We start from the raw sequence: 25791 nt of genomic DNA, 5'->3' as shown, positions 1-25791 counted from the left end.
ATAAGAAATTGAGATATGGTTGCTTGTGTAATTTTTTGATAGCAGAGAAGTTTATGTATACTTAAAACAGAAATGATAATTGTAATGTGAAATTTTGAATTTAATAGAAAACTATAAAAGTACTATAAATTCCAAATTTATATGTGAATTAACCAATGTCGATAGCAAAAACCCTAACTGATTACATCCATTATGCATCCAGAACCTTCTTATTACCTGTGGAAGAATTAATTAGAAGGTTTGCTTTATGGCCAGGATACCAACTCAGAGAGAGGACTTTTCTCTTTCAGCATTAAATGAACCCACCATAGACTACGGCTTCCAGAGACTGCAGAAGGTCATCCCTAGGCATCCTGGAGATCCTGAGAGATTAGCTAAGGTAATGTGCTTTGGAAATTGACATGTGAAGCCATTTGTGTAGAATTTCAGGAAACTTAGACAATGCAGGCATTTACATCCCATTAAAATTAATTAGGCCTTGAAATTTGGCTAAGCTTTAGATACAAGATGCACATAAAATATCTGCTATGAAATATATTATGGTCATATTTATTAATCTCTGAGGAAATATGAACATTTGAGCTGATTAAACAGATACACAACAGGAGTATTCAGTTTAAAAAACATGCCCAACTTTATGAAAATAAATATCTGCATAATTGGTTAAAAGTATCAGCTTCCACTCCTTTGTATTTAAATGTTTCTATTTAACCATAATTGCAGGGAACCATTAATCCACAATCAGTATTAATTATTGAGGGCCTACTATGTATGTAGGTATCTAATGAGGAGAAAAATGCTTCTGTATAAAATTGCTATGAAATACATCACTTTCAAGTGAACTTCTTTATGAAAATTACTTTATGAATTTGGCCCATGTTAGCTTTATTTAAAAAGTACATCAATTTATTAGTTGTCATTCAGCTGATGAGAAACTATTAAATTTTCACATTTATATTTGCACTTTAAACACACAAATTATAAAATGCCATGTTCTCTTTTCCATACTGTGAATAAAATTTATGCACCACAGTTGCTTCTCCATCACACCTTTATTTTCCTCCTGGAAAAATCCCTAGCCCCACCATTAAATTAGATGATATCTGGAAAGTAGGTTAATAGCAATTTAAAAGGCTGTAAAAAACAGGAGGTGGAAAAGGCAAAATGAGAGGAAAGGGATTCGTGATTACTAATTCTCTGTGGTTAAAGTGTACAAGGGGAAATATTATTGAAAGAATTCATCTTTATAAAATTTTGTAGAAGGCGTTGCCAAGATAATTTCAGTACTCTGGACAACTCCTTGGCAAGCAGCTAAACTCAAATCCATCAATCATTTTAAGAATATTTGGTTAATTAGAGAACCAGATTTTTAAAACAGAATGGGCTGAAAGTAGCATTTAATAGAACTTCCATGACATTAATAATTTTAATCAACTCCACTCTCAGTTGGGTTGTTTTTTGTTTTGGTAACACAATCATTTATAGAGCCATTTTATGGAGGCGAATTTCAGACAGATATGTATTTACAGAGAGATTTATATGTACAATTGTACTCTACCTGTCAAACCAAATATAGGACCTCTTGGCTAATTACTTACCTTTTGGGAGGGATATGTGGATTTCTCATTTTTGCCTACAATTTTCTTTTGTTTGCCATTTTGGATTTTGTCTTTGACAATATCCCACCCTCGCTTATTTTCCAGGAGATGCTGTTGAAAAGAGCTGCAGATCTAGTGGAAGCTCTTTATGGCACACCACACAATAACCAGGTAAGATACTCACATCCTATCCTTTATTGAGTTTTGCACTTTATGCTGGATAGAAGGCTCACATTAACCTGTTGTTTTATAGGACATCATTTTGAAGCGAGCCGCAGACATTGCTGAAGCCCTCTACAGCGTCCCCAGGAATCCCAGCCAGCTTCCAGCCCTCTCCAGCTCCCCAGCGCACAGTGGCATGATGGGAATCAACTCCTATGGCAGCCAGCTTGGGGTCAGCATCTCAGAGTCAACACAAGGAAATAATCAAGGTACCATCTTTCTTAGAGTCAAAATCCAAATATGTCTAATTTAAAAAGTTCTGCTGGAGTGGACAGAGTCAGAGGTTGGGTCATAATGGTCCAACAGAGTGTGTCTGCAGATAGGCAATACAATCATAGATTGGGTTATTTCAAGATTATAGATGGTACATTATTAGAGTTTGAGCTTCTTAGGTACCAGGTAGAATGTCTGGAAATATTTAAGGAGAAGATTGAGTATTACTACCAAGTGTGGTGGCTCACACCTGTAATCCCTGCACTTTGGGAGGCTGAGGCAGGTAGATAGCTTGAGCCCTGGAGTTTGAGACCAGCCTGGGCAACATAGTAAAAACCCATCTCTATAACAAATAGCCAGGTGTGGCGGGCGGATGTAGTCCCAGCTACTTGGGAGGCTGAGGTGGGAGGATCACATGAGCCTGGGAAGTCGAGGCTGCAGTGAGCAGTGGGGTGTGCTGACACACTGCAAATGAGCCGAGGCTGCATGTGCAGTGTGATAGTGCACTCCGGCCTGGGCGACAGAGCGAGACCCTGTCTCAAAAACAAAAAACAGAAAACAAAAAACAAAGGATTGGGTATTACCAATTTAGAAGGGTTTGGGCTTATAGAAAATAGGTTTACAGGTATTAATTTAAAATAAATTTATGCTTCTGTTATTGTGATTATCAGATTGAATACTGGAAAGAAGCTGATTATTGCCATTATCATTTACGATACCCAAATTTCTCTTCCTGGTAGCCAAGAGTGAATGGCTTGGTTTTATTTGGTAACTTCTATTTTGTATTATTTCATATATATAACAACAAACAAATATAAAGACAACTGTGCTTTTACATGTGAAGCAGACCGTGTAAAGATCTTTGCATTGAGATTGATTATTGAAGTGCTAAGTCGAAATCTGTCATGAATCATTTTTAAAAGGAGTAAACGTTCGTAATGAGGTCCTTAACATTGGGATAGTTTTTTTTTTTTTTTCTAATTTTATTTGTTGGAAGAGAATTCCTCATTTTTTTTTGCCCAGGGAGAGTTCTTACAAAAGAGTAGGTGAGCCGGGTGTGGTGGCTCACGCTTGTAATCCCAGCACTTCAGGAGGCTGAGGTGGGCAGATTGCTTGAGCTCAGGAGTTTGAGACCAGCCTGGGCAGCATGGTGAAACCCTGTGTTTACAAAAAATACAAAAATTAGCCAGGTGTGGTAGTGCTCATCTGTAGTCCCTGCTATTTGGGAGGTTGAGGTGGGAGGATAGATTGAGACCAGGAGGTTGAAGCTGCAGTGAGCCATGACTGCGCCACTGTACTCCAGCCAGGGCAACAGAGTGAGATCTTGTCTCAAAAAAAAAAAAAAAGACTAGACAGGACATGTTATTATTTTTGTTTTTGTAGACATGAGGCCCATAGAACAAATATCAAATTCTTTTTCATTTGGTGACAAATTTGGGTTGTTTCCTGTATAGTTTTAGAGACAGTAATCCAAAGTGTTTTATTCCAGGACATATGATACGATGTTTCTGAGCTGTGGTTTCTCACTCCTTCCCCCGTCCCAGGCATAGACTGGGTCCCCCACGCTCACTGCTGATGCCCCAAAGTCCTAGGTCAGAGAATAGCACATTTTAGGGGAACTCATCAACACTTTTTGAATGAAATTGATCCCCACTTGCACCTAGGGCATGGCAACAACATGGAACCGACGTTTCTAAAACTGTGTTCCATAGAATACAAATGGCCCCAGAGAGGTTAAGATATCTTTCCCCTCCAGGCCCCGCCATAAGATGCTATGGCATGTTAAATTTGGCAAACACTAGGCCAGCAAAGTTAAACCAGTTTATTTATTCTCTAGGCCTTCTGTATATGAATCAAGAAATGGCTACAGTGCATAACATCTTCCCAGCCTAACTTGACCACAGAATGCTTTCTCAGTGACACCAATCATATCTCACTGGACTCCAGTGTCACATGAAGTATGATTTGGGAGTGGGAACTCCACACTGCTATTAGCCATTCGCTCCTTGGTGTGAGCTGGAGGTGCTGAGTGCAGGTTTGAATGGAGTATCAAGGGCATGGCCTTGCATAGATGGGGAAGAGAGAGGAAGGTATAAAAGGCTGAAGATGGGCTGGGCGCACTGGCTCACACCTGTAATCCCAGCACTTTGAGAGGCTGAGGCTGGTGGATCATGAGGTCAGGAGTTCAAGAGCAGCTTGGCTAACATGGTGAAACCCCGTCTCTACTAAAAATACAAAAATTAGCCTGGCGTGATGGCAGGGTGCCTGTAATCCCAGCTACTCAGGACGCTGAGGCAGGAGAATCACGTGAACCCGGGCAGCAGAGGTTGCAGTGAGCCGAGATCGCGCCACTGTACTCCAGCCTGGGTGACAGAATAAGACTCTAACTCAAAAAAAAAAAAAAAAGCTAAAGATGGACTGCACACTTCCCACAACTGCCCGGGGCAGCTGGTGGCATTCTATAGTCTGGGGCCAATGAGGACCTGTGCTAGCCACATGTGGCCTGACTGTGCACGCCTGTTGATTTACCTGGGCTTTTTCTTTGTTGCCAAGGGTACATCCGCAACACAAGCAGCATTTCTCCGCGGGGATACTCTTCCAGCTCCACGCCTCAACAGTCTAATTACAGTACCTCCAGCAACAGTATGAATGGCTACAGCAATGTCCCCATGGCCAACCTGGGTGTTCCAGGATCACCAGGATTTCTAAATGGCTCACCCACTGGCTCTCCTTATGGAAGTAAGTGACCTCTCCATCACTTGGCTCTCCATGCTTTTTTGTCTCTGGGTTTTACTATTGGGCCTTTTGGGAGAAAGTTGCGTTTGTAAATCTTCCTAAGTCGTCGGGGAGCAGCCTAGTTTCCTGATTAGGCGTCCTTCCTGCCTTTCGTTCTTTTCCCTTAGCTGGACTTTGGCTCACGTGGTTACTCAAGGCCTTTTGGGGAAAGAAAAGGATTGAAACAATTCCCTTTTTATAGAGAAAGTGCATGTGTGGCCTGTGTAAGTGGGAGCAAGGAATTAAGATTCCATTTCTGTTAACAATATGTGCACTCTTAGGCACTTTCAGATGTAATATTTTATTTAATCTCCATAAGACCTTTTCGATAAGAACTTTATCTTCATGTTATAGACAAGAAAGTTTGGCTTTGCTGCAGTTTTCTGACTTAATCAAGATCACATAGCTAGAATAGAGCAGGGTAATAATTTAGGCACAGTCCTGATGACTTTGAGTTATTTCGTGTATCACACCATGCTGCTTTTTGACTTTGCAACCTGGTTTTCCCCTCCCTTCAGTACCTCCAGAGAGGTGGAAGTTGACTGTGTGCAATCATGTGATATATTGAGACAGAACCTCTTCATCTTAATCTGTGGTCTAGCAGCAAAGTCCCTGCTCTGGGAAGTTGTGAAAACCCCATTTGGGTTGCTTTGGGAGGTATGCCGGGAAGTTATACAATGCTTCCAGGAGCCTGAGAGAGTGCATTTTTCAAACCTACCTAGGGAATACTTTAGGCCAGGGGACAAGCTGACATGGAGAGGCTGAAGTGATTGAGTAGAGTGTTCTTGAAATGCTGGGTCTTGTTGCAATTCTCTGCACCTTGCCCTCTTTTTACCCAGTGTGGTTCCCTTGTGCCAAGAGCAAGGACACGTCAAGGGCAGCACACAGCCACGTCCACCATAGCTGTGGAATTGACATGTCACAGAAGCTGCCTTTCACAGTCTTTGGACTTTTGGTTCCCTGGGGAGACACACCTATGAGCTATTTCTGGATTATCAGTTCGATGCATACACTCTACACTACACGGTGAGATAAAGACATAGCACCAAGCAGTGAAGGGTAGTAGAGGTCAGTTCTTCTAGTACAATGAAAATCTTCTTACTGCAAAGACATGAGTTCTATGTTGTGTCTTGTCAGGTGGCCTAAGTTAATTAGATAACAGTTAGTCTAGAGAAATAAATGATTGCTTGATTTGTTTCTACCCCATAGTAGGTAGAAACAAATTCCCCCCAATTTTTGGAAATTCTTGTTCCAAAAAGTGTTTGGGGGAATTATTGCAGTCAAATAGATAGTATGAAAGTATAAAACAGAGTCTAACAAGAAACTGAGCTAAAATAAACAAATATGGTTCAGGAAATTAGAAAATGCCAGGGCCAGCATGAATATCATTTGGTCTATTCAAGGGAGTCATTTACTTTGTTCTGAGTTTACAAGAGGCTAAAGCAAAGAGAGAAACGCTATTTGTTATAAGATTTTATGTCCACATATTATTTTTTAAAGTAGCTCAGAAGAAAGGTGGCTATTTCTGTTACTGAGATGTTAGAGAGGTCTTTCCCATGCTTCCTCCTGGAGAAGGTGTCTGGTGTGGTAAAGAGACCACATCTTTAACAACCCTTAAAAACGATGCAGTGGCAAGAGATCCATTGTGTAAACCATGTTATAACAGTGACAACAATAAGATGAATTAACAATTACATTCCACTTTACAGCTTAAAAAGCATGTTGACATCTAGAGTCCAGTCAGAGCCTCACAACAACCTTGTGACATGGATACAATCATTTTTATCATTATCCATTGTAAGAGATGAAGAGTTATTAAATGACTTAAGAGTTTATAGCCAATAAATAGTAAAAAGGGGACTAGAAGACATCATCACACTCAGAATACCATGTTTTTAAATTATTAAGAAATATTTAATGTATTTACAGTGTAATATTAGGCTAAATCATAGGAAATTCCCTCTATTTGACCATTTTGATCTACAAAAGTGGCAATTTCATATGATTTAATCATAATCTATGTAGGTATGAATGAGTTTGAATCATATTAGTTGTTTTTGTACATAAAAATGATCAATTTTATAATCAGTATGTAGTGTGGTAGTGAAGAGGATGGAGAAGAAAGGAGAGGAAAAAAAGATGAATGAAAATGCACAGTTAGGTGTGAATTGCTTAATATTTCTTCCTAAATAATTCATTTGGTAGAGAGAAGTCCTTCCCACTCCCACCAGTGATGACTTCCTTCTACTGTTCTTTCATGATCACCCAAACCCACTGCCACAAGAAAACCAATAACACCCCAAATCTTCAAATTACCTATTAAAATGAGATGGTAGACACAGAATAGGAAAAAGAGGAAGGCAACCTGCCCAACTGGGAGAGAGAGAGAGAAACTGGAGAAAACCTCCTCCCTGTACGTGTTGAATCTGGTTTGGTGGTTTGCACCTTCACTTTTGGAGGGAGGGTCTGAACGAGTTGCAGGCTAGGAATGAAATTCCAAACAGTGCATTCATTACAATCAAGTTCCCCTACTCCAAAAATACTGAATACCCAGTGGAGTTCATTACAATAGCACCTGACCTGTATTTCTAGCCAGCCAAGTCTTTACTTCTCTGGGAAATACAAAAAAAGAAAAGCCCGGGGGAAAACATTTTGTCAATTCAGTTGCTTGTGTATGAAAACACAATTCTATGATTTTTTTTTCTTTAAATGCATCTGATGTGGCTGGACCATGCCACGGAGCAAATACTTGCCAGAGACACTAAGAAAGAAATAGAGCCAAGCTTCTTGGTCAAGTTTGACTTGCATGACAGCCAACGTAGAGTATCAGAAACCCGCATCTTTACTGTTTTTGCTCTCGCACTACTTCAAAAATGGCCAAACAGATGTTTTTTCAATTTTACATACAAACTTCACTTCCTGGCAGTAGCAGTGTGCCAAGTTCCAGCTCAGTGCAAGTTTTTATGGCTGAATTCTAAACCCCTGACAAGAGGGGGTTATAATGAAATTCTGACAGACCCCTTAGCTCCAAAAAATGCAATGGCTTGATGCAAAGGAAGATATGTGCCCGGTGAGTTCCAGCTGAGACTATGCAAGCCAATCAATCCTCCTATAAGGAAAAGTGGTTTTTCCTTAACTCCCCATGTTCACAGAGATTTCTGGGCCAGACGTACTTTTCTTTACTTTGGCCTCTATCCATGGAGAGATAGATGTCCAGAGAAATTCTCGATTGGAAGTACATGCAATCAACTTTCCTAAAACGGTTCTCTCTGCAGTCCCAAAAGATTGTCTATTTAACAAGCTTGTAACACCCATAGGGACCACTTCTTCCAAAGCAGAATAGCCACCAAGCCTATGCAGAGTTTGGGACAGAATCCATACAGGCAGGAAGCCAACTTGTCCTCATAGATTCCTACATTATGTTCAGAGCCTTAGACCATGCTCCGGGGTTCAATTGTTTTATAGTTTCAAAAATAAATACTAAGACATTCTCTACTGTAAAATATTAAATGATTATTACAGAAAATGTAGAACGTATAATTTTTAAAAGAAAGCATACTCCCACCATAAGAACCTCTTTGAATTCTGATATATTTCTACTTCTTCAGAAAAGAAAAAAGAAAGCCTATTAAAATAGTAGTATTCTCATTACAGACAACTTGAAAAGCATGTATAGGTAAAAGGGAGGAAAGAAAAATGGTACACTCTGTGTCTATGCAGAGGTAACCATTGTTAATTTTTAAAGGATAGCCTTTCAGTCATGGATAGATACATTTTGAAAATTGCAGTGTCTGCTCTGATGCACAACTAATGAGATTCTGCCATAAGATCAATGAAAGAGAGGGTGGAAGGAAAGCAGTAAAATTACCAAAGTCACAGATATGAAGCTGGGCTGCATAAAATCCTTCAGTGATGCAGACCCAGGTTGTAAGAATGGGGAACAGAGATATGCGGAGTGGTGTTTGCTTTCAAAAGTTGACTACAATCATCAAGTGTTTCCCAGGAATGTGAGGATTTATTCGTCTCTTGCTTTTTTTTTTTTTTTTTTTTAGAGGTGGGGGTTGGTATTAGAGTAATAGACAACTTTGTTTATAGGTAGTACAGCCTTAAATGAAAGAGGAAAGTTAAAATTATTTTTAAACGCTATTATGTCTATTGCTAAGGATTGTATTATTTATTTCTTCCCAAAGAAATCGAGATTTTCCATTTTTAAAATGTAATAGCCTTTACTAGTTTCTCCTACCATGTATTAAAAGTAATACAAGTTTGTTGTAGAAAATTTTGAAGATACGGATAAGTGAAAGCAATACATTTAAGGATATTCATAATCCCATCAGCCAGAGATACCATTGCTAAAATTTTGGGCGTATATCACGTCCTTCTAGACTTTTGCTATTTGTATTTTTAAAAATTAAAGGGGGCTTAGTATGTGTTATGTAATCTGTTTTTTTCATCTGAAGAGGTGTATATTTCCATGTGATTAAATATTCTACAACATTAGTTTTAATATTGGCATAGCATTCTATCGTATAGGCTAAATATAATGTACCCTACTGCGGGACACTTATTTTCCAATTTTTCATTATTATAAAAATGCCCTTGAACCTATTATTTTTGGCACAGTCGTGACTATCTCCTTGGGATTAATTTCTAGAGATTAAATTAGTGGGTCAAAGGATGTGCACATTTTAAAATACTTTGATATATATTGCCAAAGACCCTCCAGAGAGGTTAATTCTTCCCTTAGAAAAGAAAGAATATTATGTTTCCCTGCCCTGTTAATTTTTTCTTTTTCTATTTAGTGAGTGGAAAATAAGATCTTGTTACCGTTTTAATTAGCATTTTATTACGAATCAGTTTGAGTGTTTCTATATGGATCTCTCTTGGTCATTTTTATTCCTGATTTTTTTTGTGTGTCCTTTGCTTATTTTTCTCTTGGGGCGTTTTTCTTTTTCCAATTAACTTATGAAAATTTATGAGCTATTGAGGATATGAACATATCTAAATAAGTATTGCAAATATTTTTCTTAATCTGTCATTTGCCTTTTTGTGTTTGTTGCAGAAGTTTTTCATTATGCGGCAAATCTATCTTGTGAACTTCTAACCATCCTAACAGCTCTACTAGCACTTTTACAATTTTGCTTTTAAAAATAACTCTTTAATCTACTTAGATTTATTTTGGTGTTAGCAGGAGAAAGTACTCTAAACTTAGTCTTCAAATGGTTAGTGTATTTTTCCATGCATTTATTTTCCTACTAATATGAAATGTCATCTTTATTAAGTATTAATTCCCATCTATACCCAGGTCTGTTTCTGAACTCTATTTTGCTCTAAAGATTTGTCTGCCTATTTCTGTGCTAGCACAATGCTGATTTCACTGATGAAGATAAGTGCCTTCTTACTACTTAAAGTTTTTAAACAAAACTTCCTGTCTCTTACGGTGTTATTGTTTTATGAAACAGATAACATAGTAATTGTGTTTGCCGAAATGCACAAATTAAAATTCCTTTTAGTATTTTTCTAAGTGCATCGAATTTTAAATTCAGTTGAATGCATTTTGGCATTTGTACAAAATTGTTGTATGAAATATTTAAAATGGGCATGTACTTGCTCAACTCTGCAACAATTTCTTGACGTCACTTAGTAAAGCTTGAGGTGTTTCCTCTCCCACTGTGAGGGAACTATTTTTGATCTAATGGGCCCTACTTTCCGTTGAAATCTGTTATTAGAAAATAATTATCTGTACTAGTGAGTCATTTGCTGAATATAAATGGAATGGAGTGTGTGTGAATGCCTAATTCACATTGTAAAAACCACTTCAATGATGATGTCTGAGAGGAGGTTCTGCTGTTGTAGACACAGAAACCAAGGCGCCATTTGGGGGATCATAGTAGAATCAGGGCCTCCTAAGTCCCAGCTTTTCTTTGGCTTCTAATTCTGTACTGTAGAGAAAATGAAAAGTTGGGATTTTTTGCTTTTGGATTTTTTTTTTTTTTTGTCTTTTGTTTTTCTATTTCACTAATGCCAAACCCAAGGCTAGAAGAGATTTTGCTCAGAACCATGAATAAGACCTGCTCCTCATGCTTAATCCTGTGTCCTATCTTATTATGTGAATTAGCCCAACAGTGTTTTTATTCATTTACATATTCAAGTATTACATGAGATTCTTCCAGAACTTTGTTCTCCTTTTGAGGAAAGACAGATGTACTCAGATGCATAGATCCTTAAATCAAGACTACTTTAAGGATAAGAAGTTTTGAGAGAAAGCTCTTTTTTTGAAGTCTTTGGATTTTAGTTTGGCTATAAAAGACATCAAATGGGAGGTATGCTATATAAGTGCTTTATACAGGCAATTGGGTGGACGTGGCCCAAAATATATTTTTATGGGGAAGGAGGGGAAATGAGGGTGGAGTTGTCCATGAACATCAGAACATTTGACCTTCAATTCACCTTGTACTTGGTTGGTCAGTCATAAGTGTCACCCATGTCCTCACTTTCAAATTTACTTTGAAGGACAGGTGGTCCATTGAAAATACAAAGCAAGAAATAGCACTGCTGGGCTTGGTCATTAGGCTCTAACAATACTTTTATCAAGTCATGTGACTTGGACAGTTCAGAATTCTGGGAATTATGCTAATACAAGTGCCTAAAACTATACTATAAGGTGCTATATTTAAGACTTTTGCCCTTGTGTACTCTATTTTACCCCTTTCTTAAGTTGAACATAGAAGATAAAATTATCATCTTGCATGATATAACTTGGTGGAGTATCTGACATTAAGAAGTGGGGTACTTCATTGTATAAATTGCTTTTATTTTTTCTCGGAAATTATAACGCTTGGCTTTTGTCTTCCCTTAAGCCATTTTAATGTTAATATCGCTAATATTGGTGTTTTTTCTAAACATTATGTCAGGGGAGGCCGACTTGCAGCTACATTTCCCAAGAGCACTTGAAAGTACGGGAGAGGGAGAAAATTTTCTGAATGTTAATAACCTTTTACATTTAATGAGGAAGTGGCCCATAGAGGTGGCACTCTCAGAGAAGATGTTAACCCTACAGACCAAACCCCTGGAGCCTTAGGAGTTACCGGGGAGGCACATAGCTCCCAAATAGGACTTTTTTTGTAGGGTGTGAAAGCGATTTCCATTGCTGGGTAGATCTGATGATTTTTCAGGCATGTTTGATCTCAGTCTTCTCTCTTGCCAAGCTTCTGCTTGTGAATGAAGACCTGTGCTAACATCACTTCCTGAAGCTGCCTTCCCGACTCTCCCAAGCACAAATGCCCGTTGCTGTCTGCATCTCCTGGGCATTGGGTACCTTCCTGTAATAGCATCATTACCATATTAGTTGTTTTATGTGTCTGTTCCGTCCACTGGACAGGGTGGGAATGTTGTCACATTCAACTTTTTTTTTTTTAATCCCTGCAATCTGGAACAATGCATGGAAATTAACAATTTCTCAATAAATGTGTGCCAAATGTATGAACTGAAAGAAGATCTTAATTTCTAAATGAGGATTGTGCATTTGCTTTCCAGTCATGTCATCAAGTCCCACCGTTGGGTCTTCCAGCACATCCTCCATCCTCCCATTTTCCTCTTCAGTTTTTCCTGCTGTCAAACAGAAGAGTGCCTTTGCCCCTGTCATCAGGCCCCAAGGCTCCCCTTCACCTGCCTGCTCCAGTGGCAACGGAAATGGATTCAGAGGTAAGCAAGGGTTCTATTTTGGGGATAACACAATGTACCATAGGGTTGGCAAAGTAAGAGCAAACAGCACATCATTGTATAGCTCCAGCCATTTACCTGCAAAGAGATGCTTTGCTGTTCTCATCATGGGACATGAATGGCTTCTACAGCTAGGCAAGTGCTCCATCTAAAAGCAAGATGGGGCCGGGCATGGTGGCTCATGCCTGTATTCCCAGCACTTCGGGAGGCCAAGGCAGGCGGATCACTTGGAGGTCAGGAGTTTGAGACCAGCCTGGCCAACATGGTAAAACCCTGTGTCTACTTAAAATACAAAAATTAGCTGGGTGTGTTTGTGGGTGCCTGTAATCCTAGCTACTCGAGAGACTGAGGCAGAAGAATCGCTTGAACCTGGGAGGCAGAGGTTGCAGTGAGCCGAGATCACGCCATTGCACTCCAGCCTGGGCAACAAGAGCAAAACACCATCTCAAAAAATAAATTTTTTTAAAAAGTAAGATCAGGGAAAACAGACATCAGCAAACTCTGCAGGTAATGGAATTAACCATGGTAGAGCCATACATACAATTGAGGAGTGTCTGGACTTCCCAGCCCTATGCTGTCCACAAGGCCATTCTGCTATCTCTCAGAAAATGCCCAGTCACCCCCACGGGATACCATGTGGTGCTTTCTGCTTACCTAATCCACTTGCCGTCATGTCCTCTTGGCACACATGGACAAGAGCCAGCAGGAGCAACCAACAAGTTCTGAGAATTCTGATTACATGCAAGTCAAATTGATAGCAGGTGCCTGATTAGGGGGTTGTGGAGAATAGAAAAGTCATAGTTTCTAAGAACAAAAGTTATCCATCTAAGAACAAAAGTTATCCATCAAACCCATTTTTGAGCAATGTTCTAAAACATAATACGGCATGACATAACACAAATGTGATGAGTATATGAAAAATCATCTCATCATGGATGGAGGACAGCCGACAGCAAAAGAGCAAATTGGAAACTGCTGAGGACTGGGGCTCACTGGCAACCCACATTATTTTTAGGCTGCTCCTCTCAAGTTCTTGACATGAAAATATTTACAACAAGCAGGGTTGGGTAAAACTAAAGAGGGAAGAGGTTTCATTAACCCTCATGGATCAAAGGCTGTGAGGTCAGCAGTGCTTGATGAGGAACCTTGGATGGGGCTGCATTGTCCTGGGGATGGCATCTGCCTGGTGGTTTGATGATAGAGTGTGGGTTCTTAATTCTTTTGGGACACCTGTGAGAGGTCAGTCTCCTCTTGTGACTGAGCAGAGCTCTGGGAGGTACGTTAGGTTCCTGAGCCATCCCAACACTGGAGATGATGGTGTTCTGGAAGTCAAGTGACTCTACAGGGAAACTGTCAAAACCAGAATGGAAAACCCAGTACTCAGAAACATTGTTGAAAATTATTTTACTTCTAACTAGACAAAGCAGCGGGGTCTATATACCACCCAAAGTGTGGGTAGTTGGAAACATCTGGAAATTTCATGGATTTTTTGGCAGGGATTTTCACCCAGATGTCTAATTCCTAGAGAAATAGGCTGAGCCTGTATCTAAGTGTCTCCACCTGCCCCATCTTTCATCAAAGACCAGTGGTTTCCATCCCATCCTTAGGGGATGTGCCCAGAGCTTTTTCCATGATGCCTTCATCTCCAGATGGGGAAATGAAAACGATTGCTGAATATTCACCGTACTTTCCTTCCTCTTCCCCGTGACCTCTTCAGTGTTGATGTTTCCTCTTTTTAAGTTCTCTGGTTTTATTCATCGACCTTAACCCGAGTGGAGGCCCAGCAAGTCTTACTGGCAAAATGCAGATTGAGACAGACCAAGGAGGGGTGCAGGCTTTCCTCTGCACTGGACGGGAGGCAGACAGGATGGATGCGGGCCCTTTCCTCATTCCTGACCACTTAGCACATATGCCACTTAAAAGAAAAAAAGATACTTGACTTACACTTGTCACCCCTTCCCCACCTCCTCTCTCACAGGGAAGTGGAGCTGGTTATCTCAGATATTCTCTGTTTTACCCGGCTCTCAGCCTACAGTGTGGCCAGGACAAGTTTCTTACAGACTCCCAGGGCCTGTCATCCCCACCCCACCTCCTGCTGCATGCCCAAGGCTCCTGTGCTGTTACTGAAGTCAGGTTTGAGTCAGCCCAAAGAGCTGGAAGGAAACCTTGCTTGGTCTTAGTAAGGTTCCCTCTGAGGGCAGCTGCAGCAGAAACAGAAGACTCTCTCCAGGGTCCCCAGCCACACAAACTTCTGGTCACCACCCCTCAGGATGCTCAGGCTAAGCGGCACGTTCCTGATAGGTTTATAGGAGCAATGACTTGGTGAGTTGCATGTAGGCACAGGCTGTAGGCTCTAGCTTCATTTCTAGAGTCACTGTAAGGTCCCAAACCTCATTTGAATCCTTCAGTTTCCTCCACATTCCTCCGGTGATTTGAACCTTTAAAAGAAGAAGGGCCCAGGTGTGGTGGCACACACCTATAGTCCCAGATACTTCGGAGGCTGAGGCAGGAGGATCACTTGAGCCCAGCCTGTGCAACATAGCAAGACCTCATCTCTAAAAGATAAAAGTTTTTATAGGTTTTTTTTAAAGAAAGTTTCATTAATTTTGGGGGTACAGGTGGTTTTTGATTACATGGATAAGTTCTTTAGTGGTGATTTGAGATTTCGGCGCATGAGTTACCTTAGCAGTATCCACTGTACCCCATATGTAGTCTCTTTAAAAGATAAAATGTTTGGAGTAGGTTGGGGAGGAAAAAAATAGAACCACCTGTCGATTTAGGGCAGTAGCCTAAAAAGAAATTGCAAAAAAACTATGAAAACATCAAGTGACATGTGGAGAAATCCTTAAAGAGTATTAGCCACTGGAAGAGCGCCGGCCATGATGTCACCAGTCCTGTGCCGAGTTCTAGTTCAGCTCTTTCCGGGCCATGTCAATCTGTGCATGCCATTATCTCAGAGCCTCAGTTTCCTAGTCTGTTAAATAGAAAATCGACAGCTATCCCCAAAGGTGGTTGTGGACTAATTTGTGTGAAGAACTAGGCAAGGTAACAGATATTTCCTACAGCCTGGCCAGGAGGAGGCAAGGGTTGACAAAGGATGCCCTCAGTGACCTTACCTTATGCTCTTCCTCGTTTTAGACCAGGTGCATGGAAGCTCAGTGTCCAACATTGTGAAGTTCCCTTGAGTACAGAGAGGAAACCAAGCTGACATTTAATGCACAGTCACTGAACAAAACAAACAAAAAATCCTGGGATCTCAGAGGCCAGCTGGACAGGGAGCTCCATCTTTTTAGAGCTACACAGTGGGAGGGTGACAATGTGGGCTGAGTGCCTGGGTGATCACAGGCTGAGAAGGGGCCCTTCTCTAGACTTCATTGTCTGCAAAGGCATATGCTGCCCACACTCTTTGAGGCTTGCTAACTATCCTGAGTACTACAGGCCAGGTGCCGAACTGAGTGCCTTAAGAGAATTATCTCCAAGTCATGCCATTATCACCATTCTTAGTTAAGCAGTTTACCCAAGGCCACACAGGAAGAGTCTGATGACTTGAACCCAGACATGTGGATTCCAGAGCTTGTGCTCTGGCAGCCCACTGTGTCTCCAGGGACAATGAGAGTGAAATTCTTCTCTTTACCCTATACCCCCATACCTACTTTCCACCTGGTTCAAAGGGAGATTATTGCTTTCTGTCTGTTGGCTATGGTTTCTACAAGCAAAAAAGTCAGAGTCTCCACCCAGCAGAGATCAAGCCTACCCAGTCTGGATGTAGGACTAGGAGGAAGGGATATATCTCAAATCTGTTCTTCTCTTTCAGGGGATCTTGTTCTTTGAGCACCTCTGCTGTTACATGAGCCCCTTTGGTATCTCTCTGAGCACCCAGAAAAAGGAAGGGGCTGAGGATTTTTCTTTTTGAGACAGGGTCTCACTCTGTCACACAGGTTGTAGCATAGTGGTGCGATCATGGCTCACTGCAGCCTTGACCTCCTGGGCTCAATAAGAGATTCTCTTATTGAGAATCTCAGCCTCCTGAGTAGCTAAGACTATAGGCATGTACCACCATGCCGGGCTAAGTTTTGTATTTTTTGTAGAGATGGGTTTTCATCATGTTGCTCAGGCTGGTCTTGAACTCCTGGGCTCGAGCAATCCTCCTAAAGAGCTGGGATTACAGGCATTAGCCACCGCGCTCAGCCAGGAGTTTGTGAGTCAGAATTCCACTGCCAGAGAGCTCCACATACAGCATGGTTCCACCTTCTACCTCATTTATCAGCTGCTTCCAGTTGATAAGTATAGATTGTCAAGATAATATTACACACTATGTGTCTGATTCATTTTCCAGCTCCCTCCAGGAAAAATAAAATAAAATAAAAAACCTCCTACACTCTGGGATAATTACTAGGGTTGCTATATCTCTAAGTCATCAGGGAGTGTCCAGAATTGAACCGCCTTTATTGAAAAGTTACATTGATTCAATATATAGTAATACAGGCAAAAATAATTAAGGCTTTGCTAGCTGTGTAAGACCTTAATCCAGATCTCACAAACATTCAATAAAGCCTGTATGGGCAGGGAAATAGACGGCTGACAATTTTACCCGAGAGGACTAGCTGACAGAGAGAATGAGAGAGGAGAGAGAGATGGAAGGGTTGAGAAAAGCAGAGAGAATTTCAGCCATTTGCTTGGAAGCTTAGTAAGCAACACTCAGCAAAATGCTTCTGTTATATTGAATAATTCCTTAGATGCAATGTAGATAGTAAAATGCAAAGGATCAAATTCTAGATATTATTTTAAAGGTTCTGATGCATGGAAACTATTCTGCCATTTTCTAAGAATGTGAAAATCCCACGGGCTTATCTTCTGAAAGCCAAGGCCGGAGGAATACATTTTGCTGTGGGATTTTTCCACATTGTGCTGGTGCTGCTTTATTTGCCACATCTAGGGAAACCCTGGGAAGTGATTCCACCCAGACAGGCATTGTCCGAATCCTCTACATCTAGGGAAACCCTGGGAAGTGATTCCACCCAGACAGGCATTGTCCGAATCCTCTTGACCCGATGAAGGGAGAAAGAATTGGATTACTCCATTTATGTAGGGTGATGAAGAGTAGGAATTGGAGGCTGAATAAAGTGGCTCATGCCTGTAATCCCAACATTTTGGGAGGCTGAGGTGGGTGGATCACCTGAAGCCAGGAGTTGAAGACCAGCCTGGCCAACATGGCGAAACCCCATTCAATACAAAAATTCGCCAGGCGTGGTGGCATGCACCTGTAGTCCCAGCTACTCAGGAGGTGGAGGCTGAGGCAGGAGAATCACTTGAACCCGGGAGGTTGCAGTGAGCCGAGATGGCCCCACTGCACTCCAACCTGGGTGACAGAACAAGATTCCACCTCAAAAAAGGAGAGTAGGAATTGAGGGACCAAATGAAGTCTTCTATTCCAGTAATCAGTGTTCATTTGCAATGAGCATCAGACATGAACAGTGAGCACCAAAGGAAGATGAGCTAATTAAAAAAAAAAAAACGCACTCACCAAAGAAATGAAGGATAGATAAAAAGCTTGATTTGTTATCAAAGATGCCCTGGTAAATCAACAGGCTCAGCACCTGGAATTTCCTTTCCTGTTCCAACTAAGTGATTTGGAGCAGTATAATCTGGAAATTATCTTAGTCGAATAAAAAAATATGCATATATTACAGTTTAGTTTACATGTTTACATCTGTTGTCTCATTTATACAACCCATTAATATAAAACAAAACATAACTCCTGGCCTCCCAGGCAAAACTTCATCAAGGTTTGCTTGTACTTCAGTGATTCCATTAGGCTTCAGTGCCTTTAATGGGCTGTCTGCTAGACCAGACCTGGAGAACCGGTCCTCATATCAGCTGAGGGCACTGTCTCCTTGAATGGCATCAGACTCTATCATTCCCATCCCCTGCCCCTCATTCTGCCTCATAGCCTTGAACATAAAAAGTCCCCAAGTCTCATTCCTGTGCCACTCTTTCCTTGCAGCCATGACCGGACTTGTTGTACCCCCGATGTAAAGAAGAACTGCTTTCTTATAGCACAAAACTACTTACTCTGATGGACCAATAATGAAGAAAGCACTATGAGCTCTTTTGGGGGTGTAGTGGTGCCCCCACATGAACACGATGGACACCCTTGGGTCTGCAAGGAGCCGGCATCTTACTTGGTCCCACGTCCTCCTATAGCTCTGATGGTGGCTACACAAACTGACCCTCTTGGGACAAGGACAAAAGATGTCATTGACGTAGTCAGTGCTAAGAGCAGAAATGCAATTCTTTGTTATGAACATTATGAAAACCACCTTCCTATGTTTGTAAAATATTTAAGAAAAAATTGGCAAACAATTAATGCTTAATATTTTGGATACTATTTGTTTTTCTTTGTAGGAAAAAAAGTTGAAAGTTTCTATTTTCTATGAAGCCTTTCAGATACCAATTTAGTTTATGCAGAAAAAAATTGAACAAAACAGGGTACCAGCATGGAAGACTTTCTTAAAACGCAACCTGAATTGAATGATGAAATGTTGTATGTGTGTTTGCTTATAGCTTAATCTCTTTAAAAAATGAACAAAAAAAGGGAAAAATTTTAAAATGTTTTACAATTATTTAAATAAATAAACGTGTAACTTATTGTAAGTAGAGGTAGAAATTAAGACCTTTTTTTGGAAGAGAGAGGGATTTCTCTTCCTGATGTAAAATGAAAATGATGCAAACATGTAGTAACAAGTTTTAAAGGTGTGTGATTATTACTGCAGTTACTTACTAGATTCTTATCCCCTGTCCTGCACCCCCTCCTTTTCCATCATTTTATTGACCCAAGGGCAAGAACATGTAGATTCCCACAGAACACCCTAATGCAGAAACAGACACTCTAGCACATGCACAAATACTCCAACCCATCAATTCATTCCCCTCCGTCTGATTTCTAAATAGTCCACACTCTTGTGAATACTTTTAAAAATTCCTATTATTAGCTTTCAATGTTCTCCCGAGCAGTCCAGAGAATTCCCATGTTTGAGTCTGTCTCAGGCTTTCAGCATCCCAAGGAAAGAAGCACCTCACCTTCTAGCAGAGCCAAAACCACAGACTTTCTTAACCAAGGGACCCCTTGGGAATTCTTCCTCACCAGAACCCCACCACTCCCTCCACTTTGGGTGCCTGGTTCAGTACAGAGGTACACAGCCCCATAGAACTACAGCAACACGGTTTGGAGAAGATAACTCTGTTTGATGGACTCTTTAGAATCAGTCCTACAACATCCAAGTCCTTTCCTCTCTCTGTCAATTTCCTCTTTTATGGCATTAAACTCTCTTGAAAAACATAGCTAACCCACTCGACAGTTTCTAGTCAAGAATGAGATGCAATGTGGGAGAGGGATATTAAAAGCCCTAATCCCCTCTTCTGATGTTCAAAGAAAGGCAAGACCAGATTCTTGGGAGATCCAGAGATTAGGGGCATCTGTGTTCTATGCAGCACAGTTACCCAGCCCTTTGATGGGCGCTTCATAGTTTTGTGACTAGCACTTAGAGGGGAAGAACCTTGCCTTAGCTGCTAACAGTGGTTGATTCTTGAAAGCTTATGTGATCCTAGAGACATATCCAGGCATATTGGGATTGCCAATAAGGATGTCACTTGTTTCCACATTGGGGTTCTCCTTATTGACTCATGAGCACCACAGTAGAGTCTATACACAGACTTAGTTTGGGGTTCTTGGTTGGGATTTCAGCATTAGAAATAGATGCAGCACTCATGGAAAAACATCATGAGTGCATCTGAGCCAATTTTAGATGACTTCATTAATTCTGCAAACCTTCTCTTTGACCCATTGATGCAGGCCCACATCTATCCAGCCCCAACTGTCTTATTTGCCTTTAACCCATTCTGGAATTACCCAGTATGACTTATATTATTTCTATGCACATGAGAATCCAAGGTTTTAGAAACCTGGCATGCTTATAACTACTGCTGACAGTCCCTCATAGTCAGGGCTTAAAGCGCCAAAATACACAGAAACAAGAGAAAAAGTCCCCCAGTGAGAAACCTGATTGATAGAAGGGGAAGAATGTGTGGAATATGAATGTTACCTTCCAAAAGTGAAGGCAGAGCAAAATTAAGCATGTTTAGCCCTGGATTTGAGCCAATCCAACATAAGGAAATTTTTTTTTTAAGTAGCATTGCTTTTAGAACCTGTGAATTTTCCTCTTGCATGAAGATGAGTGCAGTACTGTCTTCAAAATGATTGTAGAATTTGTTGGTAGCTTTACACCGAAAAATGCGTGTAACTAAATACCAGACATCCTTGGCCATTCAGCTAGAACCCTGGCAGCAACAGAGCTATTTAATTGTACAAATGTGTGTAAGGATTATTTTTAGTGTACTAATAAATTAAAAACAAAGCTACCCTGTCCTCGTTAGTCATTGCTATTCAATCATTCCAGTCCCGAGTTACTTTTGTGCCACTTGGAATATGAGTATTTCTATTGGTAACTACAAACTCTATCCTGTGTTTGTAAGAGGAGCTGTGTAAGCTTTTTTTCATTTAAAGGGACAATTTACTTCATTATTTATCTCATTCTATTGTTATAGCATTGTAATTCTTCTCAGTTTTTCTTTGCACATTTCAATATGCATGGTTTAAAAACCATTAACTTCCCTACCTTTTGTACAGTAAGGTTTCATTTTCAAACTGTATAGTTTCATTTTATTGTTTTGCTTTGTCAGTTATATACAGTATAAAGTTGCTATGCACAGAGCTTTTTGTAAAGACAGCTTTTTTGTTTACTGTTTTTAATGGTCTTACTTAAAGAATATCTTGTTTGTAAAATGAATATGTCTACTTCAGTTTTAAACTTTAAATTATCCTAACAAAAAAATAAAATTTTTGTACTGTAAAAATGAGTGGACCTTTTTATTTTATTTTATTTTTTTTTTTGGAGTGGTAGTTTGGAATTTGTTCTTAATGTTGGCAATTTTCTCATAACTGCTGGTCCCTGAGTTATATTTGAGGAAATCTTACTATAGATTTTGTTTACATGGAATGTGTACTAAGTTACTCCCTTAAAGGAGAGCATGACTTTTGTTCATTTTTCTGTATATATTCATCTATATATCCATCTGTTCAAATTCATTCATTAAAAAAACCCTCAAAACTGAAAGAATCCTGTTTGCTCTGTTGGATTTTGGCTATACAGAATTCCTGAGGTAGGTGGGCAGTCTCCCCTGATTTGAAATTGCTTGTTGAGCAAATGTTACAACTTGAGCCATCAGACACTGGGTGAAGAATTGCAGGCTAGAACACAAAGACTTGACATCTCTTCTTAAATCATAGGAAAGGAGTGAGATGTGTACTCATGGAAGAAAATAATACACAGACGATAGCTCACTCAGGAAGATAGAGAGGGCGCAGAAGCTCGGAGAAGACACCCAGACAGAGGGTTGGAGCTGCCAGAGAGGGTTCCTTCGCGGGAGGCAGGGCTGGACCAGGGCTCCAAAGAGCAGCAGGAATTTTGCAGTAGAGGAGGTTAGTAGCGAGCACTCCAGATGGGAAGGACAACATAAAGACATGCAAAGGGAAATTCACAAAGCACACTTAGGAGAACCGGATCCTACATGTGATTTTTCAACCAGAGTATTCACAAGTGTACTTAAAATTGGATTATTTCGTTTCTCTCTAGGGGAGTACAGATATCTTCAAACCACACGCATTGCCCTCCTCACATAAGTGGATGCAATCCTGCTTCTAAATACTGAAAAAGTCACTGTGTTTTTGCTTTTCTCAATGAAAACTAGCTCTCTGCCTAGTAGAATGTTCTTCCCTTCGATCTCTGCCTAGCTGTTGCCTTCTCATCCTTCAGGCCTCAGTTTATATATCACCTACTGAGGGAGGCCTCTGGTGACCACCTACTATGCAGATTCCCCTTCTTATTCTCTGTAATTAAACTCTGTTTGTGCCCTTTTCACACTTTGCATTCATTTGTTTGTTTCCTGCTGGCTGTCTCCCTCCACTTCTTTAGACAGAAAGCTCATAAGGACAGGGACCGCATCAGTCTCAACCCCATATTTGACCGAGGTTCTCAACACATGCTTGTTGGATGAGTGAACCAGCGGACTCAGTTCGGACTCCCAGAGGCGGCCCTGCCTTGTCATGTGGGAGAGGCCACTGATTTGTTACAAACGACAGAAAATGGCATCATTGGCAGAATCCACTCCTTAGGGACTCTCTTGTCAGTCAACTAATCAAAAGAATTATGAAGTGTGTCTATAATGTAATGTGGCTGGATGTTTAACAGAGAAACTCAAAATGGGAAGGAAATGAGGAGAAAGCAACCTCTGGCTGGTCGCCTGTTGTAGAGGTTGCTCAGCCCTGGAACTTATCCCATGTGGATTTTCTCACTCGGATGTGATTCTAGAACCAGAATCTGGATCTTTTAGGGAAATGTATATTCCATTCCTGTTCCAGGTTGGACAATGTTAACCACACACTTGAATCTCAAAGAGTCTTTGGTGCATTTACCAAATGGCAAGAAGTCCAGAGTGGCTATTGGGCACTGAATGTGAGAGTGTTAAGATTTGAAACTTTAAGAATTAGGTGGGGACTATGTCCTAAAAGACTGTTCACAATGCCAAAGACTTTAGACTTCATACATTGATCTATACTGCAGGTAATGGAACTCAAAGAAACTTACAGAGTGACATGATCAACTTTAGACTTTAGATAAATCATAATAACTACAATGTGTGTGATGGACTGTAGATTGTAGATATTAGAGGCAAGGAGACCAATTAGGCAAGGACCAAAGACAGCTGATGAGCACCAGTGTTCTGGGCTATTGTTTATGACTGGTGTCCTTTCTAATTGCTCAGCACCTGTGTGGCACCAGTTGTGAAATGTTTTAAAATTGCTCCTGCAATTAAGATACTATTGCAATAGTCTAAACACAAATGACTCATACTTGAACTAAGGCATGACAATAGAGATGGAAAGCAGAGGAAAGATTTCAGAGAATGTTTTACAGTTTGACAGGAGTTATTGACTAGCGAAATGTTGGAATGAAGAGAATGGGGTGACTAGGATAAATCCCAGTTTGCCAGTTAGACAATCAGATTTTGGGATATCATTAACTGAAGTAGGGAGTACAGAGGGGGGATATCTTGGGAAGGGTGGAAGGAAATGATTTTAAATTGGGGCACACCTGGCACACATCCTCCTCTTCCTTCTTGGTTCACTGAAGGCTGTTTTCTAGCAGTTTAATCAAGAAGGACTTAGGAGAATTATGCTTCTTGGTTCGTGCACACCAAAAAGAGATTATTTCTATTTGAATGGCTATTCGGTTAAGTATTAAATCTAAAATTGGGGGGGTTATACTTTGAGGATTCATAGGAGTTTTTGTTTATTTGCTATGTTGCTGTGGCGACGTCTAAAGCCATGACTTTCTTATCCTCTATTATTTTACTTATTTAAGCAAGGCAATCCTATAATTTTTTTGTGTAAGTCATGACACTTTTGAGAGTGAGGGAAACACAATACATAATTATGGCTGGAAAACATGCAAATTGAGACTAGCTCATGGTCTCTCTATTTACAAGTGACTTGATCTTTTTGTCTGCCAGCCCCAGAGGCTTTCTATGGGAAGCCAGTCCCTTTACCAGGATATAGCTGGATGTTGATTGTCCTGTGTCATTTTTTCCCCAGTGTTCCCTTTCAATGTGTAGATTCAAATTGTCCTTTATTTCTGGCAACTTTAATTATGATGTTAAAATATATTCTCTGTTCCTTCATTCTGGTCTTTCTGGTCCCCTTTTCTGGTCTTTCTAAAGACACAAGTGAGGCTCTCTAGCCTCCATCGTTTGTGTCCGTCACATCCTCTCTAAATGCATACTGTTTGCTTGCCTTTCTCACTCTTGTCTGCCTTTGTGTTCCTTCTAATTTCTCAGTGGCTTTTATTTTTTGTTTCACTATTTTCATGAGTTGTGCCAGGTTATATTTCATCGGTTTTATTGTGCTGCCCATTTTCATGGAACTGCTGCATCTCTGCATTGAGCTATTGTTTCATAGAAATATTGGTTTTTAAAATGATTAAGGCAATGAGCTTGATCAGAATTACCACCAGCTCCGTGAGAACCTTTTTCTTTCTGGTGACTATCCATCAACTATCCATTGTTTTCCTTTCCTTTTTCCTTCCCCTCTCCTTCACAGTGTATGCATATATATCATATTCTGATACCTTTTTGTCAGCATTTATCTTTGATTGAAATGAATTTTTCCTGGACCAGCTATTTGCCAGAAGTTTGGGAGGGGAGGGTCAGGGCTATGTATTAGGGTAACAAAAATTCTTATTTCAGAATTCTTATGTGTGTACATGCATATGCGTGTATGTGTGTGTGTGTGTGTGTGTGTGTGTGTGTGAGAGAGAGACAGCATGTGTTTTTTTTTTTTTGTTTGTTTGTTTGTTTGAGAAGGAGTCTTGTTCTGTCACCCAGGCTGGAGTGCAGTGGTGTGATCTCAGGCCACTACAACCTCTACCTCCTGGGTTCAAGTGATTCTCATGCCTCAGCCTCCCAGGTAGCTGGGATTACAGGCATGCATCACCACATCCAGCTAATTTTTATATTTTTTAATAGGGACAGGGTTTGCCATGTTGGCCAGGCTGGTCTCGAACTCCTGGCCTCAAGTGATCCTCCTCGGCCTCCCAGAGTGCTGAGAGTATAGGTGTGAGCCACCACACCCGCCAGACCACTCTTCCTTGCCAACTGGCCGCTTCTTATATCTGTGGCTTGTTTGGGTGATTTCCTCATTCAGTTCTGCCTACTGAGCTTCATCTCTCTGCCAGATGAGGTCCAGAGATACGTCTGCAGTCAGACTCCATGCTCATCCCAGTGGTTACAAACAAGAGGCTGCTGGTTTGGGCCTTCGAGATAGTCCTACTGTTTCCCCCCAGCTTTTTCTGATGTTAGCAGCTGAAGTAGCCTTTCTCAGTCTCTCCACACTCCTGTTTAATTTTCACAGCCATTGCCACCCCTTTCTCATACATTGTGATTTGGGGTAACCTGTATTCCTAGTTTCATCAGAAAATAAATTCATGCCTCTCTTTCTCATTTCTCTATTTTCTTTTGAGTGATTCTGAGAGGGAACTGGTGGAAAGGTCATAGAATAGCACTTTAGTCTGGATGTCAGCACCATGGTAATTCAAGAAAAAAGGAGAACTATATAGCACCGTGAACTTCATTCTACCACCATGTATCA

At 40.6% G+C, this 25791-nt stretch overlaps 1 protein-coding gene and 1 long non-coding RNA gene across 5 annotated transcripts in view; one reads left to right on the top strand and one right to left on the bottom strand.

Annotated features, from left to right (window-relative positions):
• EBF2 (EBF transcription factor 2) overlaps positions 1-25570 on the top strand; it is a 214483-nt gene extending 188913 nt beyond the window's left edge. For 2 of the 3 annotated variants that reach the window (XM_054498527.2, XM_063668583.1), the window contains 6 exons: positions 291-379; positions 1704-1769; positions 1852-2029; positions 4587-4772; positions 12345-12512; positions 18535-25570. In XM_054498527.2, coding sequence (XP_054354502.1) covers positions 291-379; positions 1704-1769; positions 1852-2029; positions 4587-4772; positions 12345-12512; positions 18535-18566 — 719 coding nt within the window. In that variant the 3' untranslated portion in view covers positions 18567-25570. The remainder of the gene's footprint in view (positions 1-290; positions 380-1703; positions 1770-1851; positions 2030-4586; positions 4773-12344; positions 12513-18534) is intronic. The other variant, XM_063668582.1, reaches the window with a different exon arrangement.
• Positions 1-25791, bottom strand: part of LOC129042461 (uncharacterized) — a 40745-nt gene that overhangs the window by 8753 nt on the left and 6201 nt on the right. Inside the window, exons 4-6 of one of the 2 annotated variants that reach the window (XR_010127160.1) lie at positions 15647-15710; positions 13185-14445; positions 3026-3191 (exon numbers count right to left, since the gene is read on the bottom strand). The exons of the other annotated variant lie outside the window; for it this stretch is intronic. This is a non-coding gene — a long non-coding RNA (uncharacterized LOC129042461). Of the gene's footprint in view, positions 1-3025; positions 3192-13184; positions 14446-15646; positions 15711-25791 lie in introns of those variants that run through there. 2 annotated transcript variants of the gene reach the window in all.

The sequence above is a fragment of the Pongo pygmaeus genome, chromosome 7 (assembly GCF_028885625.2).
Source record: "Pongo pygmaeus isolate AG05252 chromosome 7, NHGRI_mPonPyg2-v2.0_pri, whole genome shotgun sequence".
Taxonomy (NCBI): Eukaryota; Metazoa; Chordata; class Mammalia; order Primates; family Hominidae; genus Pongo; species Pongo pygmaeus.
The sequence above is the reverse complement of the archived record's forward strand: the minus strand, read 5'-3'. Positions and strand labels throughout refer to the sequence as shown.